Below are 15,730 nucleotides of genomic sequence, written 5' to 3'. Positions count from 1 at the left end.
GTTCAAACAAGTCCGTTTTATTTTCCACAGTTTAAAATATATGTATGTATAGACTGAAATACTTGAACAATGATTGGGACAACAGACCAATTAATCAAATTAAAAATTGAAAATGGCCTAAGCTCTTTGGCTGAAACTTGGGCATCCTAGAGACTTTTCTATAAAATTAGATACAATGCCCCCCCAAAAAAGGCTTCTGGCACTCCTTCTAGAAATAAGAATTATTGATTAAACCTAATAAATATAAAAATTAAAGGTATAAGATTTAATACAATTGAGATAAATTTTGTAAAGTTGGTAAATTTAAATGGTCTTTATATAAATCTTTTGCTTAATTATGTTGTGGGATAGATATGTTTCAATGGAAAAACGCTTCCCCTTCTTGGTATTATAAGGCTGGGCCCATATCTGTCCCTCAGAAAACATTAATTGATCAAAGTAAAGGAAACCAGTAGAGTTACATGAGCCATCCAATATAATGTAAAACTGAAAACTAATATTCAGTGGCTAATAAAAAATATAATAAAAGCTTACCCTGGGTTTAACTTATAACTCAAGGAAAAGAGACCTTGCTAAATGCCTTATGCAAGCTTTCAAAGACATGATAAAGTAAACCTTAAAGTTTTAAAACATGGAATTCTTTTTTCACAGCTGTTCTCATTGATAAAATCATGCCAATTAAGGACATAAAATTGGGTCTGGGTGACAGAGCAGTTTTCTGGGGAACTGGAAGAGCATATCTTTGTCTTGCTGATCAGAAATGTAAATACAGCAAACAGTGACCTAGGACTAAGGCTAATTAATTAGCTCAATGAAATAGAACTTAGGGCCAAGAAATTTTTGGCATTCTAGAACTCAGAATTCTGAGGTGTCCTTCAGACATTGTCAAGCAATCTTAACTGTCAATTTCATAAATAGTAAGCCTTAGTGATTTGAGCAAGCAAATTCAGCTTACTCCAACTATTATTATCCCTATCTCATAGGTAAGTTTTAAAGTGAAGCTATGAGATCTCTAGCTTTTGTCTATTTATAAGCCTGCGTACACATTATAGATGTGAGATATTTCTACTGCTAAAAAAAAAATCAAAGTCAAAGAGCTCTGCTCAATTGATGTAAAAAATAAGAGCTTAAAAATTAAGTATTTTTGAAATAAAAACTGAACAAGTTGACTTTCAGCATCATGTGAAATGGAAAATGTTCAATATTAAGGTAATATTTGATATTGTTTAGTTTAAGTATGTTCTAATTAATATAGACATCTTTAAAATCATCCATCTTAACTATAATACCTTTACTGTACCTAGGTTTAATGAAAGTCAAATAAGATCCTGTTATATCTGTTGCAGATTTGTCAAAAAAAAAAAATAACCGTAATGTGGTTTGGTAAAATTTTAAGTAAATTAAATGCAAATGAGATGAGAGTTTTGGGTAAATTTTTAAAATATATTTTTTAAATGTATGCTTAAGATAATCTGTAAATGTTTGGTATCTTTAAATTCTAGATTTGTGCTAAATTAAATTAAATGATAGGATTTTATTAAATAGCTATGTCATTTTCAGATAAAATAAGATTGAACTATGAATTACTTAACATTTAACTTCCTCTTTCAGTGAAACTAAAGGTGTTTAGAAATATTAATAAATGGTTGGTGCCACCCTGAAATAGTCTCTATTACTAAGGGAATGATCTCAGTATCCTATCAAAGTAATATAAATGTGTAAAGGAAGATATAAGAATGGAATTATATTTTGTTAATGAAACATAGTGAATTTCTCCTGAAGCTGGCTACTTCTGAATGGAAGAGAAAATAAGGGACACACTAATATGAGTATAGAAATCTGTGGAAGGCTTGTGGAAGAGGAAACCTGAGGAAAAAGTTTTGTACGTGGTTAGAATTGGCTAAGTTTAAAATCAAATTGGGCAAAGTAAATGAATCTTAGAAGTAAGCTGGTACAAGAATAGATTTGGTTTTCTCTCTGTTAAGAGGAAAAAATTTTCTTAAAATGTTAGTCCACCTTCAGTAACAGATTGTAAAACTTCTTATACCACTTAGCTGATCTGTTCTGCCTTTACCTTTGACGTATTTTCTTGTTAATGAATAAGTACTACTTTACAATGACCTATATGTTTATCTGACCAAGTGTTCTGAAATGTTTTTAAAAGCTCCCCAAGTATCAATTTCTAATGAAAGTTCTTTTAATCTCCAGTTAAGTTTGGGATGCTACAGAGGGCCCCTGAAACATCCCAAGGAGAGATTTTGAACTAGTAAGTTTCATTTGCCATGTTAAATAACATGGTATTGTCAAATGAATCATAAATTTTCTAAGGTTATATTGAATGAGAAAATATTATTAATATAGATATTGTAGAAATTATATGGACTCCCTAAAATTCTGGTATATCTGAAATGTTACCAGTGATAATTCTGGGTATAACGACCAGGTTTCTTTATAGGTTATTGTGTAACAGTGTTTAACCGTGCTTTTAAATCTTTTGTCATATATAGACAGCTAATTGTTTTCTTCTGATGATTTTGAAAATGCTTGCTTTTCATGGAGATTTACTGATTTCTAATAAATTTCAAACAATAGCACTGAACTAAACAGGGTAAGAAATTTTTAATGTGTAATGAAAACTCTGATTAAAAGAATTAGTTATGTGGGACTGAGTAAACTGATGAATATGGTTATAATTTTTTATTTTGTTTGAAATGCTACTGGTTTTAACCTGTTTCTGAGTCATAAAGAATCTCTTCCTCTTAAGCTAGTTATGAATCACAGAAATTTGATAAATTTTACCTATGTAAGCAGACTTGAAACAGTTATATTTCCTCTCTATATGATCGCTCAAGGGACTAAAAACTCTTAGGTCCCCAGTGGCTCTAACAAACAAATGAAGAAGATCATCTCCTAACAGATATAGGAATCTCAAGGTATTTTAAGGATTTTAAAGAGAAAAGAGGCAGAAATCCATGACAAGCCCTTAACGTGGCTTTCCTGGCCTTAGCAAATCTTATTAACATTCTACCCTGAGACACCGTATTAAAACTTCCAACACAGCCAATTTAAAAAACCCTATATGATCAAATAATCAGACTTAACTTGTAAAGAAATTAATCTTGATTTGGCTATATTTGAGAAAAATGAGTGTAACTTTAGAGAGAAAAAAAGACTTTAATTTGGTGGATATTAAATTCTAGTTCTGTTAATCGAGGTCTATATTTACTAAGACACTTCCCAAATCATTCCTTGCTGTTATGTCACATTGCTGTACAATTTAACTGAATTATGAAAAGGGTACACTAGGTTTGTTTCTGAAGCTCAGTAATCTATCCTTGGGTAAAGTTCCAATGCCCCATGACCTGCAGCCAGGGGATTATACACACTGGAACAGGCATTACTTAAACAACTGTGTCCAACCTGAATGGAAGGAACTTTTATCAAGTATTCTTAACTAGACCATACACACAAAAGCTGAAGGAAATGTAGTTTCGGATTCATTTCCTATCAGAAAGAGCCCCTGCAGTGCACTGGCCTATAGAGCACTGCTCACCTTAAAACAATGCCCAAATGGAGAAAAAGCTACCAGGCCAGGATCAGAAGGAGATGAGATCTGAGGTAGACAGCTGACCCAAGACACCAGACCAAGCTTATATAACAATTACTTTGACAATTACTCTTAATTTTGATTATGAACTACTCCAATTGTTAAGTTTATGATAAATTACCTATGTCTAGTACTTCTGTGTTACCTTGGTGGGTTTCCTTACTCCAACACTCAAACTAGAAAGCCCTCAGAAACGTTATTTAAAAAGAAATTATAGCTATGTTTAGGCAACTGTTGATCTTACAAGGTGAGAGACCTCACCTGGCCAATTAATACCTGCTCTGACCCTGACCATAAATATGAAATTTCTCATAAGATCACTCAAACTCAATCAGAAATACAAGCAAACTTTTAACCCAAAAATATAGCTTTTCGACTATTAAATTCTTACTCATGACTTCATTAACATTACTAGCTATATTACTTATATCCTGTCTATTTTATAAAATTGTTGTCTGTTACATTTCCCAATGTGTAACTAGGCCTACAAGATTGATGATGGCTAAACATCTTGAAGAAATAGATAAAATTTATAACCCTGCATAAAATAATTGTAATATTGTGATTCTAGGTATGGGAAATAGCAACAAAGGGTAAACATTTCCTGGATCATAATAGACTAGTAAGACAGGCGATCCAGAGAACTTTTAGTATCAACAGGGCCTGATAAAAAACCCAACACCTTGAATAGCAGCTCAGAAAATTCTTCACCTGAACTAGGAATGAGCCATCCTAGCACCGTGGGACAAAATTTGTCATGAAATGTCTCTCAAAATATTGGTCGAATTTAGGAAAAAGGGGGAGCACTGTGAATGAAAATACTACAATGTGAATGAAAGTACTACAACAATGTCAGTAGACAAAAAATGCTGAAACCAAGACATCAGCGGCTGCTGTCAACCCCCAGTGAGGACATGCCTGCAGCCCAGCCTCTCAGCCAATCACAGTGGTGCCCTCTGAGTGGACTCAGAATAAGGAAGGACAGGATACTGGCCCTAGATAGCTAGGTGCTTGCCAAAGAAATGAATTCAATTACCCATATGTTTGCTTCATCCCATACATAGAAAAGCACTAAATAATTGAACTTGAGATATCTGGCTTTCTTTAGATAACAAGCAATCTTTTATTGTTCCAAGTACCTGGTCTTTGTTGTAAAGCTACTATTTATCCTAGCTCCTCCCATACCTCTTGGGAGCAGTCCCTCAGAGTGATCTGAGGGGCTGCCATCCAGGCTCGAGCCCTCCCGCCAAATAAAACATAACTATTAAATTTTAGTCTGAAAGATTATTTCAATGAAGTCCCAGAATAGACACAGCTCATCAATTCTGTAATGGAACGCACTGAATCAAGAACCAAACGCGTGTTCTAGTTCAGAAAAACAACGGTTTCCTCTTTCTTCCTGTCATTATACAATCCCACCAGAACTCATTAATTTGCTGTCTGCTCAGTTGGCAACCAAACTCAGAGAAGTGTCAACTCAGCAGAGCACCGTGCTGGGGAGAACCCGCCACAGCAGCAGGGCTGGCTGCCTGCCCTCCCGCACGCTCTGCTGAACCCTAATGTCCTACGTGGAGACCAGGCCAACAGAAATGCTCCAACAGCTGCAAACTCCCACATATTAAATAAAAGCATTTTATTTTATAATATATGTTAGCTATATACCCATTTCTGAAAACAGCTTTGCCAGAAGCCCAAATTTTCAACATTAATCTGCAAAGTCAAATCCGGTCCCCAAGGGAAAACATGTCTTATGACGAAGCGAAGGCCTCCAAAGTCCTCTCCACGACTGTCAACAAAACTGACTGCAGGTCTGCAGCTGCAGTTGGTTACATGTCTATTTTTAAAGCACCCACCTCCTGCCCTCGGGTGCTACAATGTCCCTCTACGCCCTCCCATCTCAGGGTAAGAGCAGCCGCAGCAGAACCTTGCAGGGAAGCACTGGCAGGACTGGACAAAAGGATCAGAGCTAAACTAAGCCTTCTGATGACACGAGCTTGTCACTCTGTCACTTTACAGATGAAGATATATATAGAGAGAGGTGGGGTGATATTGCTCAAACTCACACAGCTAATAAGTGGCAAAGTCTATAACTCTGCTCTTCCCTCCGGCGTGAAGCCCCGGCTGGGAGGCCCACAGGTTTCTCTCATGCCTGCCTGACTAGTCCTTTCCTGTCACTCATAACCCACCACAGGGTCTGACCCTAGCCTGACTTTTCGGCACCTTTTCCCTCCATTCTGGCAGGAACAAGGCTGCTCAGGTGACTGTATGACTTCTGGCTTCCCAAAACCTCCGTGCTCAGGTTGGTCTTGCCTGTGCATCCGGCCCCCTGCTCAGAGGCTCTTCTTCCCCTGCAGAAGGACGTTTCCACTCTCCGCAGGGACACCCCCTCAGGGGAGCCTTCTTCTCGCCCTTAGCAGGGCAGGTGTCCCAGGGCACATCCCGAGCTGCCCCATTAGGACTGGAGGTGCCCAGGTCTGCTAATCAGACCAGCAGCCTCAGACCCAGGGATTATGCCCGGGCCACCCTGTAAACCTACTGCCCGCCTCACAGCCCCCAGCCAGCAGGTCACCTGCAAGTCACAGCAAGTGCCCCACCCAATACAGAAGCCTCTTCATTTGCCAGCACCGCTGATGAATGGTCTCCAAACTTTGGTCAGTTTTGCAAATAACAGCACCTTCTACTGTGAACCGGGGGTTATCGCTTCTGCTCCCCATCCTTACTGGAAACGTCAAGGGAAACCAAAAGTCCTTTTCTCAACACTTTTCTGATGAAACCCTCCCACCCACAATACTCACATGCTCAAGAGCTTTACGTCCACGTGATTTTGTTTCCCTTATGGTAAGTGGCTCAAAGCACTGAGGGATTGTTTCTTTTTTTGTGGGTATTTGTACTCAGTTTATCGGCTTTAATCTGTTTTTGTCTCTCTCTTCAGTATCCCTAGCAGTTACCTATTCTTACTCACTTCAGCAGCCTCCCACCCATTATCTAGTCTAGAAAATCAGCTGTGATGAGGGGGCCGGGGGCAGTCACAGAAGATGCAACTAAGGCACAGAGAGGCTACATAATTTGCCCAAGAAGATCAGCTTCAACCCCCAACAGTGTGTGTCACTTCCCTCTGTTTAACTCTTATGCTAAACAAGCTAAATTTTTGTAGATTATGGTTATAAACAGATGAGGTATCAAAATAAATACAAGGACACACATCAACCCTAAGACGTTAATTAACTCCAATATTTTGTTTCCATTTATTTTATTTCTATTAAAAAATAATTAAGAACCCCTGCAGTCAATATAGCAAAATGTTACTGGGTTTTAATCCAAAATATAGAAGTGTTAAGTGTGTCATTACTCAGACTTATTTGTATGTTCACAAGACAAAATGATTTGAAGGTCTCTCTCCCCTCCCCTACTCACTACTGGCTCTCACCTGAGCTCCCGGACGACACATCCAACAACCTTTCACTTTACCCACAGCTGAACTCATGAGTTTTCCCCCAGAAATCCCTCTGCAGTTTTCCCTCCTCAGAGCACAGCAGGACCATCATTTACCTCATTAATCCACACAGAAACCTGGGTCTTACTCCATCCTACCTTCAGAGACAGCATTCATTCTTTCCTTTTACCATCTAAACATGCCTTCAATCTGTTCGCTTTTACCCACTGACCATCCCACCGCTCAAGTGGAAGCCACCAACACTGCCCACCTGGCCTCACGAGTTTCCCAAGTGGCCCCACAGCCGCTCTCCCCTACTTGAGACAAATGGGATTGTGTCACTTCCGTGCTTTTTGGACTCTTTTCAAACCCACTCTTCTTAGAAGAAACTCCAATTTATTCACCTGGTGAAGGTCTTTGCTATGAAACTGTCAGCTCAGGGAGGGCAGGACACGCCCTCTTCCCTCGGACCCGCCCTCTGGCAGAGCATCAGCTTGGGAGGACCTGCTGAGCTACACCTGCCTGTATTCTAAACCTGGTCTTGAGTTCTTAGGAAATTGCTTCACTTATCCATACAAATCCAAGGTAGATTAGAAAGATTTTAGATGTTGAGCTAGAATATTGATTTGGGGATTTTGCACTAGCAACCTGCAAGGACATGTTCTAATGATTCTGTCTTCTTAAAACCACACCCAGATATAGGTAGTATTTGTAGAATATCTTCCAAGTAAAGGGGACTGTACTTTTACAAACTTTATGTTTTATAACATGAACAACCCGGACAGGGTCACAAATGGAACAGCCTCACAAGTGACCAAAGACAGGTCAGAGGCATATAGCAACATGTCACAAAGATGGTAAGAGCAAAGTTGTTTCTCCAACCCCCGAAAAAATTCCTCCAATAACCAAAAACTCTGAATTTTGAAAGTAAAATTCTATCATATAAAGAAATGCAATAAATAATCCTCTTCATCAGGGTTTCAAGATCTGACTGAAGAATTTTTAGCAGGCCATACTGAATCCTAGCACAGAAAAATCAGATGGACTAGTGGTGAGTATGTTCCAGGGAAACGGCAGTAATTCCTCCACTTGTAAGGGGACACACACTCACTTGACGTAGGTGATTGTAAACCACATTCTGGGGAAATTCAGAAGATTCAGTCACCGCTTCAAGATGGTGATGACACGGTAGGACCGCTTGGATGCATGCTTCTAACTGACTCACCGGCATTCTTGCACTGCAGGGGGAAAAGGAGGCCCCCATTCAAGAGCAAAGATATTCCTGTCATGTCTCCCAGGCCGTGCCTTGGGGACTCAGTTTCCTGTAGCAGCCTGGCACCAGGCGAGGACCCGCAGCCTGGCCCACCCAAGCAGGAGGGGCACTGTGCTTGAGAAAGCCCACCCTAGATGGGAGCAAGAGTGGCTGGTGTGGTTGTGTGAACCTATAAATGCCCATTGAAATACACCTGCATACATTCAAGTGATACAATTAAAAGTAGCAGGCTATTAAACAAAATTTCAATTGTTAGTGTTAATTTTACCATTCCTTTCCGCTTGTCCCCTGCACTCTGAGACAGGCTTAGGCTCTCTCACACCTGCAGCTCTGATGCAATAGTTGTGAAGTTATTTTACTTTGCTGCATGTGTCTTCACTCCTCGTGTCGCTGTGACTGTCGTCTCTTAACACAGCCAGATGTCTTCCTAGATCTCTCCATGAGTTCCTTGCTCCTGCCTCTCAGATCCTGAGATAAACAACCGGTGAAGGCACATGGCTAGAAAAGGCACTGTGGACTTGACCAAAGTCCTCAGTGACCCCCTAGGTGAGTGCTACTCACCCCTTACCTTCGATTCTCAAGGTTCTGCCCAGGGTGACATCCAGACCAGAGAGAGTCTTGGGCCCAATTAAAAGCTGTGTGGTTTGGGTGCGGGGACAGGTGCAGGAGCTGGTTCTGGAGCCGGGCCCCTCCCCACCTCTGCTCCTCTCTCTCCCGAGGCACCACTGCCAGGCCCCCTGGCTCCCTGATCTTCTGTTCTTCTCATCTACTCTACTCCCAGCCCTTTTCCTCTTCTTTTTTTCCCTGATTATCCCCAGCGGGAGTGATTTTTCCATCACAGTATCTGAAAAAATTTCCTGCAGCTGAAAAAGAGGTCTCCAGCGGTCAATGCCCGTATGCTGGTTCCTGAAGAGAGCCCCTGTCTAGGGGGACCCTCACCAACACTCAAGGGGCATCAGACATGTTGCAGGGTTGGCCATCCCCAAGAAGAGTTTGCTGTGACCCCAAGGCACGCACAGCATCCCTGCTCACAAAATTGTAGTTGGCCCACTCATCCGTTAAGAAGCAAAAACAAAAATATTGCTCATGTTTCTTACTAAAATTATTTATGAGGTGGAAAAAGAAGTTGTAATAGAAAAAACAAATTTGACTCCATGTTAGATGTGTTCGTTTGGCTTTAAACCTATACCCTGATTTCTAGTCTCAGACTTGCTATCTCTGCACCTTTTGTAAAACAGAGCTGCCTTTAGCCTGAAATATACAGGAGAGCCTATTCTCCAGGCTCTGATCTTTAAGGATGTTAGCTCCTCTACACTTAAGTAGAGACGGCAAGTTGCAAAATAGAGAATAACCTTTTTTTTTTTTTTGAGGTTTTACGGGGACACCATGATTTGACCCACATGGACAGCTGCAAGAACAAAGGATTTCACGGACAATCAATTCGTACAGCAAGAAGTTTGCAACAACCAACCATACCCCCGCTGCTTTTTACTATAAAAAGAGACTGAATTCTGACTTGTGGAAGAGAGTTCTCCTGGATATCAGTATGCCATCTTATGGGTTTGCCAACTTTTCAAATAAAGTCACTATTCCTTACTCCAACATCTCATCTCCCGATTTATTGGCCTGTCATGCAGCAAGCAGAACGAGTTTGGACTTGGTAACAAAATGACTGCATTGGAGGTAGTATGTCTCCACTGTTTTCTCATTTCCATTATGTCACACCCTATCAATTTTACATGCTGTTTAACAACACGACCAAAAAACCTATTTTACGGAATTGATTCCATGGAAATAAAATTATTTCTATTCCTTCAAAATTTTTTTCTATTTTATTTTGTTGCTTTTTGAAAAGAAAATAAAAGTCAAATCATTTTATTTCACATATTTTTATATCTACATATTGTAAATACTAATAAGATTTAAACTGCAATAAAAATTGTTCATATATTAGTATAAAGATATATACACCATCAATGCAGATTAGGAAAGGAGTTGATATTTAATAAAAATCCACTGCACATCCATTGATTTACAAGCATATCCTGGAATATAAGCTCTATTATCCAGGGGTCCCCCACCCCCATTCTCACTGCTGAGTCCCTTAGTAATCAAGTACCAAAGAACCAGCATAGAACCACACGATCACTATTTTAGTTATAAATGAGGGAAATAGCTCATTCAATTATAAATCAGAAACCTTAAAATACATACTGAACTTATTTACAGATAAAGAAAATTGGACACAAAAAAGAACAGTTTCTCCCCCACGTCACAAAGATAACAACTGGTAAAGGCAAGATTTGAACTCAACTGCCTGATTCTAAAAACTAAGGTGGAAAACTCTTCGACTGTGGAGGTCCAGCAGCACAGCCTATCACCCTATCTTTGTTCAGATCTAGCCTTAGACAGCCTGAGACAGCACCCCATTCCTATGGAGCTCGAGGGCAAATGATAACAATAAGGATTTTATATTTAGTAGTTTCTTAGTTCTCATTTATATAAAGTGTCAGCAGGTCAGCAGAAAACTCTGGGAAATATGAGTGGGTCCATAGCTTTTTGCTGATAAGAAACTCATTCTGTCAGGACAGAGTGACCTTCCCATGAGAGGCCTCATGGACATAAACTAAAGGCAGCTGAGCAATGAAAATTAGCAAGACCCTGGAACTCAAGCAAGAAGTATCCCTGCCATCCCCTGCCCAGTTACCTCTTCACTCGCATGGACACGATGGCAGAAGACCCAGATTCTTGTCCACGTTACACCATCATGGATTCTCACCCAAAAATAGTTACGACTCCATGCTCTCTTAAGTCCTTTCCAACTCAAATATGATGACACCAATATCTCACCAGAATCTCTATATCTCCACTTTCTCTCTTCTATTAGGAGACTATATCTATGGCCACAAAGCAGAAATCCAATTAAAAACACCATGCACAAAGCCTGGTGAATGTCTGCGTAAGAGACTTTGTCCTCACGCTCAGTGAATGAAAACTCAGAAAAAGTAGTCCTTCTCCCTCTGCAAGTGGGATGTAGCCTGATTGTGTGTGTGTGTGTGTGTGTGTGTGTGTGTGTGTGTGTGTGTGTGTAAATCTAATACAATCAAGTCTGGGATGTGTACAGGTTTTTTTTAATGTCACTGTCATTTCATGGGGATGAGCCAACATTTAAAGTAATTTGAATCTAGTGTTCTGAGAGTCTCATTCTCTTTTGGTGGAGGAGGGGAAAGGGGAAAGGAAAAAAGGAAAGAGCTAAATGAAGCAAAGGAGTAAGAATATTGCTAGGGAAAGGCAAGACGTTAATTTTGTTCCTACTTGATCACACACAAATTAGGGACTGGCTTTCCCCCATCTCTTGTCAAGCACTAACTTGCAGAAGAAGAGGCGATAGCCCATTTCTCACTGAGATAGTGAATGTACGTGGCATCTTATAGACACAAATTATTTACCCTGCTCAAACACTCTAGAAGCAGGCCGTAATTCTCCTATTTTGAGAGACAAGAAAACAGGAATTGAAAGAGGGTATATAACTTGACAAAAGCCAGAGGACCAGTAAACTAAAGAGGATGAATTCAAACTCAGATCTGAATGCAGAGTCTGAACTTCCCACTCCCAGTGCTGGAAAATCCTTAACACACAGGGTCTCCAGCTCCCCTGCATTGTTCCGGCACCAAGCATTTCCCATGGCGATGGTCTCCAGGTCTCAGACACAGCACATTTTGCAGCCAATAACCTCCATTCAACCTTGATCATCTACCAGCCTCGCCCACCAGGCTTCACCATACATGCAGGAAAGCTGGCTTTCAAATGCATACAAAACCACCCCTGGTCTGACCTGGGATCTTCCGTGGCTTTTCCAGTGAAAAGGCAGCCATGAAACTGCTCACAGTTTCTACATGAGCCCCACTACCTCTCTCCATCTGTCTCCCCACCTATACTACTTAGCTATGACCATTTTGAGAAACTTGGAAACAAATTTTTAAAAACAGAAAAAAGGATTCTGTAACAATTGCTTAATATTTGCAATTTTAAACTATATGTTACAAAGTGAGTATTTACAAACCAATTCTGCCTTCCTAGGTGTCAGTTTTAACAGTTACAAAATATAATAGCAAAAAATTCTCACTTACAAAATTAACAAAAACATCAACAATAATCTGGAATAAATGCAAAAACAATGCCCATGTTATACATGGAGAAAGTACAGGACTGTACTGTGGGGTAAAGTAAGAGGTGTGAATTTAGAGACATCAACATATTTTATGGAGGAAAGCAGTTTTGTAAAGATGTATGTTCTCCTAAAGATAATTCAAAACTTACTAAAATATCCTATGTTAACCCTTATCCTTTTTTTTTAACTTGAAAAAAGTATTTTAGAATTCTTCAGGAATAATAAAGTCATAATACTAGCCAAGAAAATTAGGGATGGAAGAAAGAATGAAAAAAAATCACACTGTCATATATTAAATAAATTTTTACAATATATGAGATATAGGACTGGAGTAAGAAAGTAAGATTGACAGAAATAAACCATGAGCTCAAAAAGAGACTGTAGTATGCATAAGTATTTTTTACAGGTGGGGTTTCAAATCAAAGAGCAAAGTATGAATTCAATAATTGTCCTGGGACAATCAGAGAATCACCTGGAAAAAGAAATTCTATTCCAGTCATATTGACCACAAGAAAACTTACAGAAAGTGATGTAAATGTTAGAAAGTACTAATAAAAGCAAATACAACTCTTTGCTCATATCAATTCAACTTCTCCTCACTATGACAAGCACTATTATCATCTCCATCTTAGAGATTAAAAAAACCTACAGAAGAGATTTATACCATTATAAGAACGTATTTCTAAGAATAATATCAAGGATTAAACCAAAAAGAAGACATTTACTATCTTAAGATTAGTTTGGGCCACAACAAAAATAAATCTGCGGAACAAAATGAAAGGCAAGAAATGACAAGAAAGAGCTCTGTGATACATGTTGATGAAGACAAGGGGTTAATGTTGATAACATACAAAGAGCTGTCACAAAGCAACAAGAAGCTCCCTCACTTAAATGTATGCAAAGGACAAAAGGAATCATTCACTTTTTAAAAGTCAGATGGCTAATGAGTGAAAAATACTCAATACTTCACTGGTCATCAAATGCAAACTAAAACAATGAAAAAGCACTTTGGCTCATCATATTGCCAAATATTTTTCAAAGATATTCTAGCAAGTGTCCATCTGTGGGAGAAAAAAATTTGTGAGATCTTTTTGGAGGATGACATGTCAATGGATATGCAAACTCTGAAAAACGTGTGTACACAGACTCAACTCCACTTTTAGGAATCGTTTCGTTTAGAAAAAAATCAGTTCAAAAAGATGTACTCATCAGAGCATTTACACAGCACTGTATACAATGGTGGGAAGAAAAGATGAAGTGAAATCATATCCAGCGATAGAGAATTGCTTACATAAGTTATTCTACATCTTTTCATTCCCCACTGGAGAAGGAATTCCTAGAGTCACTTGAAAGGAACCTGTGATGTATGTAATTGTCACATCCAGGGACTAAATTTTCAGAATCCTTAACTAAACGAATACTCATACAATATCACAGGAATGTTTGTACGAGAAGGATGCCAGTCAAACATACTTTCTGACAGTGGAAATTGGAGAAAACTTAAGTGTCCACCATCAAGACAATGATGCGGCAAATGAAGGCGAGCTGTGGGCACTAAGGGGCCGGTGTTTCGGCGTGGCCCAAGGCCTTGTCCACAGCACTCTCCCACCAAAGCTGTCCTTGCACAAGAGACCAAACCTGCACATCAGGAGACCCCACTATCTGAAAGGACCGGGTGTGTCTGGACTGGAAGGACGTTTATGATATACACCTGAGTGAATAAACCGAGCTTCAGAAAACATATAGTATGGCTTTATTTTTCAATAAAGTATATACACACACACATATACATAGATTTCTCATATACATGTCTGTATGTATGTGTATATATATATGACATAGGCATAAAGGTCATGAAATATATACTCCACATTGTCAGCAGTTTTTACTCTCACGAAAAAAGGGGAAGGGATGTAGCTGTCTTTCGGTACAACCACAGTTCTCTTTTCAGTATATCAGTTAAGTATACTTGGAATTTAAAAGTTTATTTAAGTCCGAAGTAAAATGGGCGATGCCTCCACAAGACAGAATGCTATACTGGTCATTAAAAATCATGCCAGGGGAGGTAGAATATTGTAGAAAAACGTGTAATAAGCCGAATGGAAAATGGAGGTCTCCACATAGTAATCAGGCATAGAGTGCTCGCTGGTTTTTATGACAGAGGTAATACACACTGATGAAAAGAACAGAAAATAGATGTTAAAGTGTTTATTATTATCTCTGAGTAGTGGGACCAGGATACACACTTTTGCCCCTTCTTTCAGACTTTTATATTAAATACACATTATTTTCCATCTGAAAAAAGCATTTTTAGATGTCTAGTAAAACACATTGATAAACATGCACGAGTACTTACCAAAACAAATAACTAGGAGACACCACAGCAGCGTCACACAATGTAGAACGGGCGATCCTGAATAACACCACGCAGTTACATAAGGACCCACAAAGTGAGAGCACCTGCTGTAACAGGGCGTGGCCCCCTTCTAGTTGTCAGTTGTGTCTTCAGGGCTGAGGCAGTTCTAAGCACGGCCAGTGTCAGTGCTGGTGTCTGGATGGATGCCACTGGAGGTGAGGGCACCTGCAAGCCGAGAGGAAGGACAGAAATCATCCTCTGCTTTTTCTGTCTTGTTTCATTGTTACTTTAAAAGAGAGGCGTAAATAAGATAAAGAATCTCCCCTACTGAAATTTCAGTAATGAAACCGGTTTTAAAGTGTTCACAACTTATATTCTGCCTATAACTGTCTTTTCAACAAAGCATAATATCTATTAAATGTTAATTAACTCAGTTAATTAACTACCTGTTGAAACCTTTTAAAGATCATGAAATGTACTATGTAAAAATACCACGTCTGCAGTGACTAGCCCAGCTGTCTTGATGGCAGTGCAGTCAACCCCCACCATCCCGCGGCCATGAGCTCCTGATGCTGGTAAGAGAGCACGCTGCCGCCTCAGATAGAGAGGCACGGTGAAACCATTTTCTGAAATCTACAGCACTGACAAAACTTAACTGACAATTCCCAGGCTCCTTTGAGGCTGTCATTTTCGGTTTCTGGCCAACACCCGTCAATGAGCAGAACCACCCCATTCCCGAGCCATGGGACTCACGTGGGAAGCAGTTTTGGAGAAATTTCCAGGTATAGAATGTAACCAACTATACGTAGAACTCTCACAAAAGAAAAGATGCAATACTCTGGTTTTGGAAGACACTCAAAATATTCTCCTAAGCCTTAGTAGATGGAAAG

The 15,730-nt window shown here is 39.4% G+C and overlaps 1 protein-coding gene across 3 annotated transcripts in view; it reads right to left on the bottom strand.

The window, feature by feature from the left end:
* LOC140688385 (trafficking protein particle complex subunit 9-like) overlaps positions 1–15,730 on the bottom strand; it is a 488,572-nt gene that overhangs the window by 15,738 nt on the left and 457,104 nt on the right. For all 3 annotated transcript variants that reach the window (XM_072947071.1, XM_072947069.1, XM_072947070.1), the window contains one exon: positions 14,841–15,065. Coding sequence is in view for 2 of the 3 variants with exons in the window: in XM_072947069.1 (XP_072803170.1) it covers positions 15,023–15,065 (43 nt within the window). In the remaining variant the exon portion in view is untranslated. The remainder of the gene's footprint in view (positions 1–14,840; positions 15,066–15,730) is intronic.

The sequence above is a fragment of the Vicugna pacos genome, chromosome 22 (genome assembly GCF_048564905.1).
Source record: "Vicugna pacos chromosome 22, VicPac4, whole genome shotgun sequence".
Taxonomy (NCBI): Eukaryota; Metazoa; Chordata; class Mammalia; order Artiodactyla; family Camelidae; genus Vicugna; species Vicugna pacos.
Note: the sequence above shows the minus strand (reverse complement) of the source record. Positions and strands in the feature narration are given on the sequence as shown.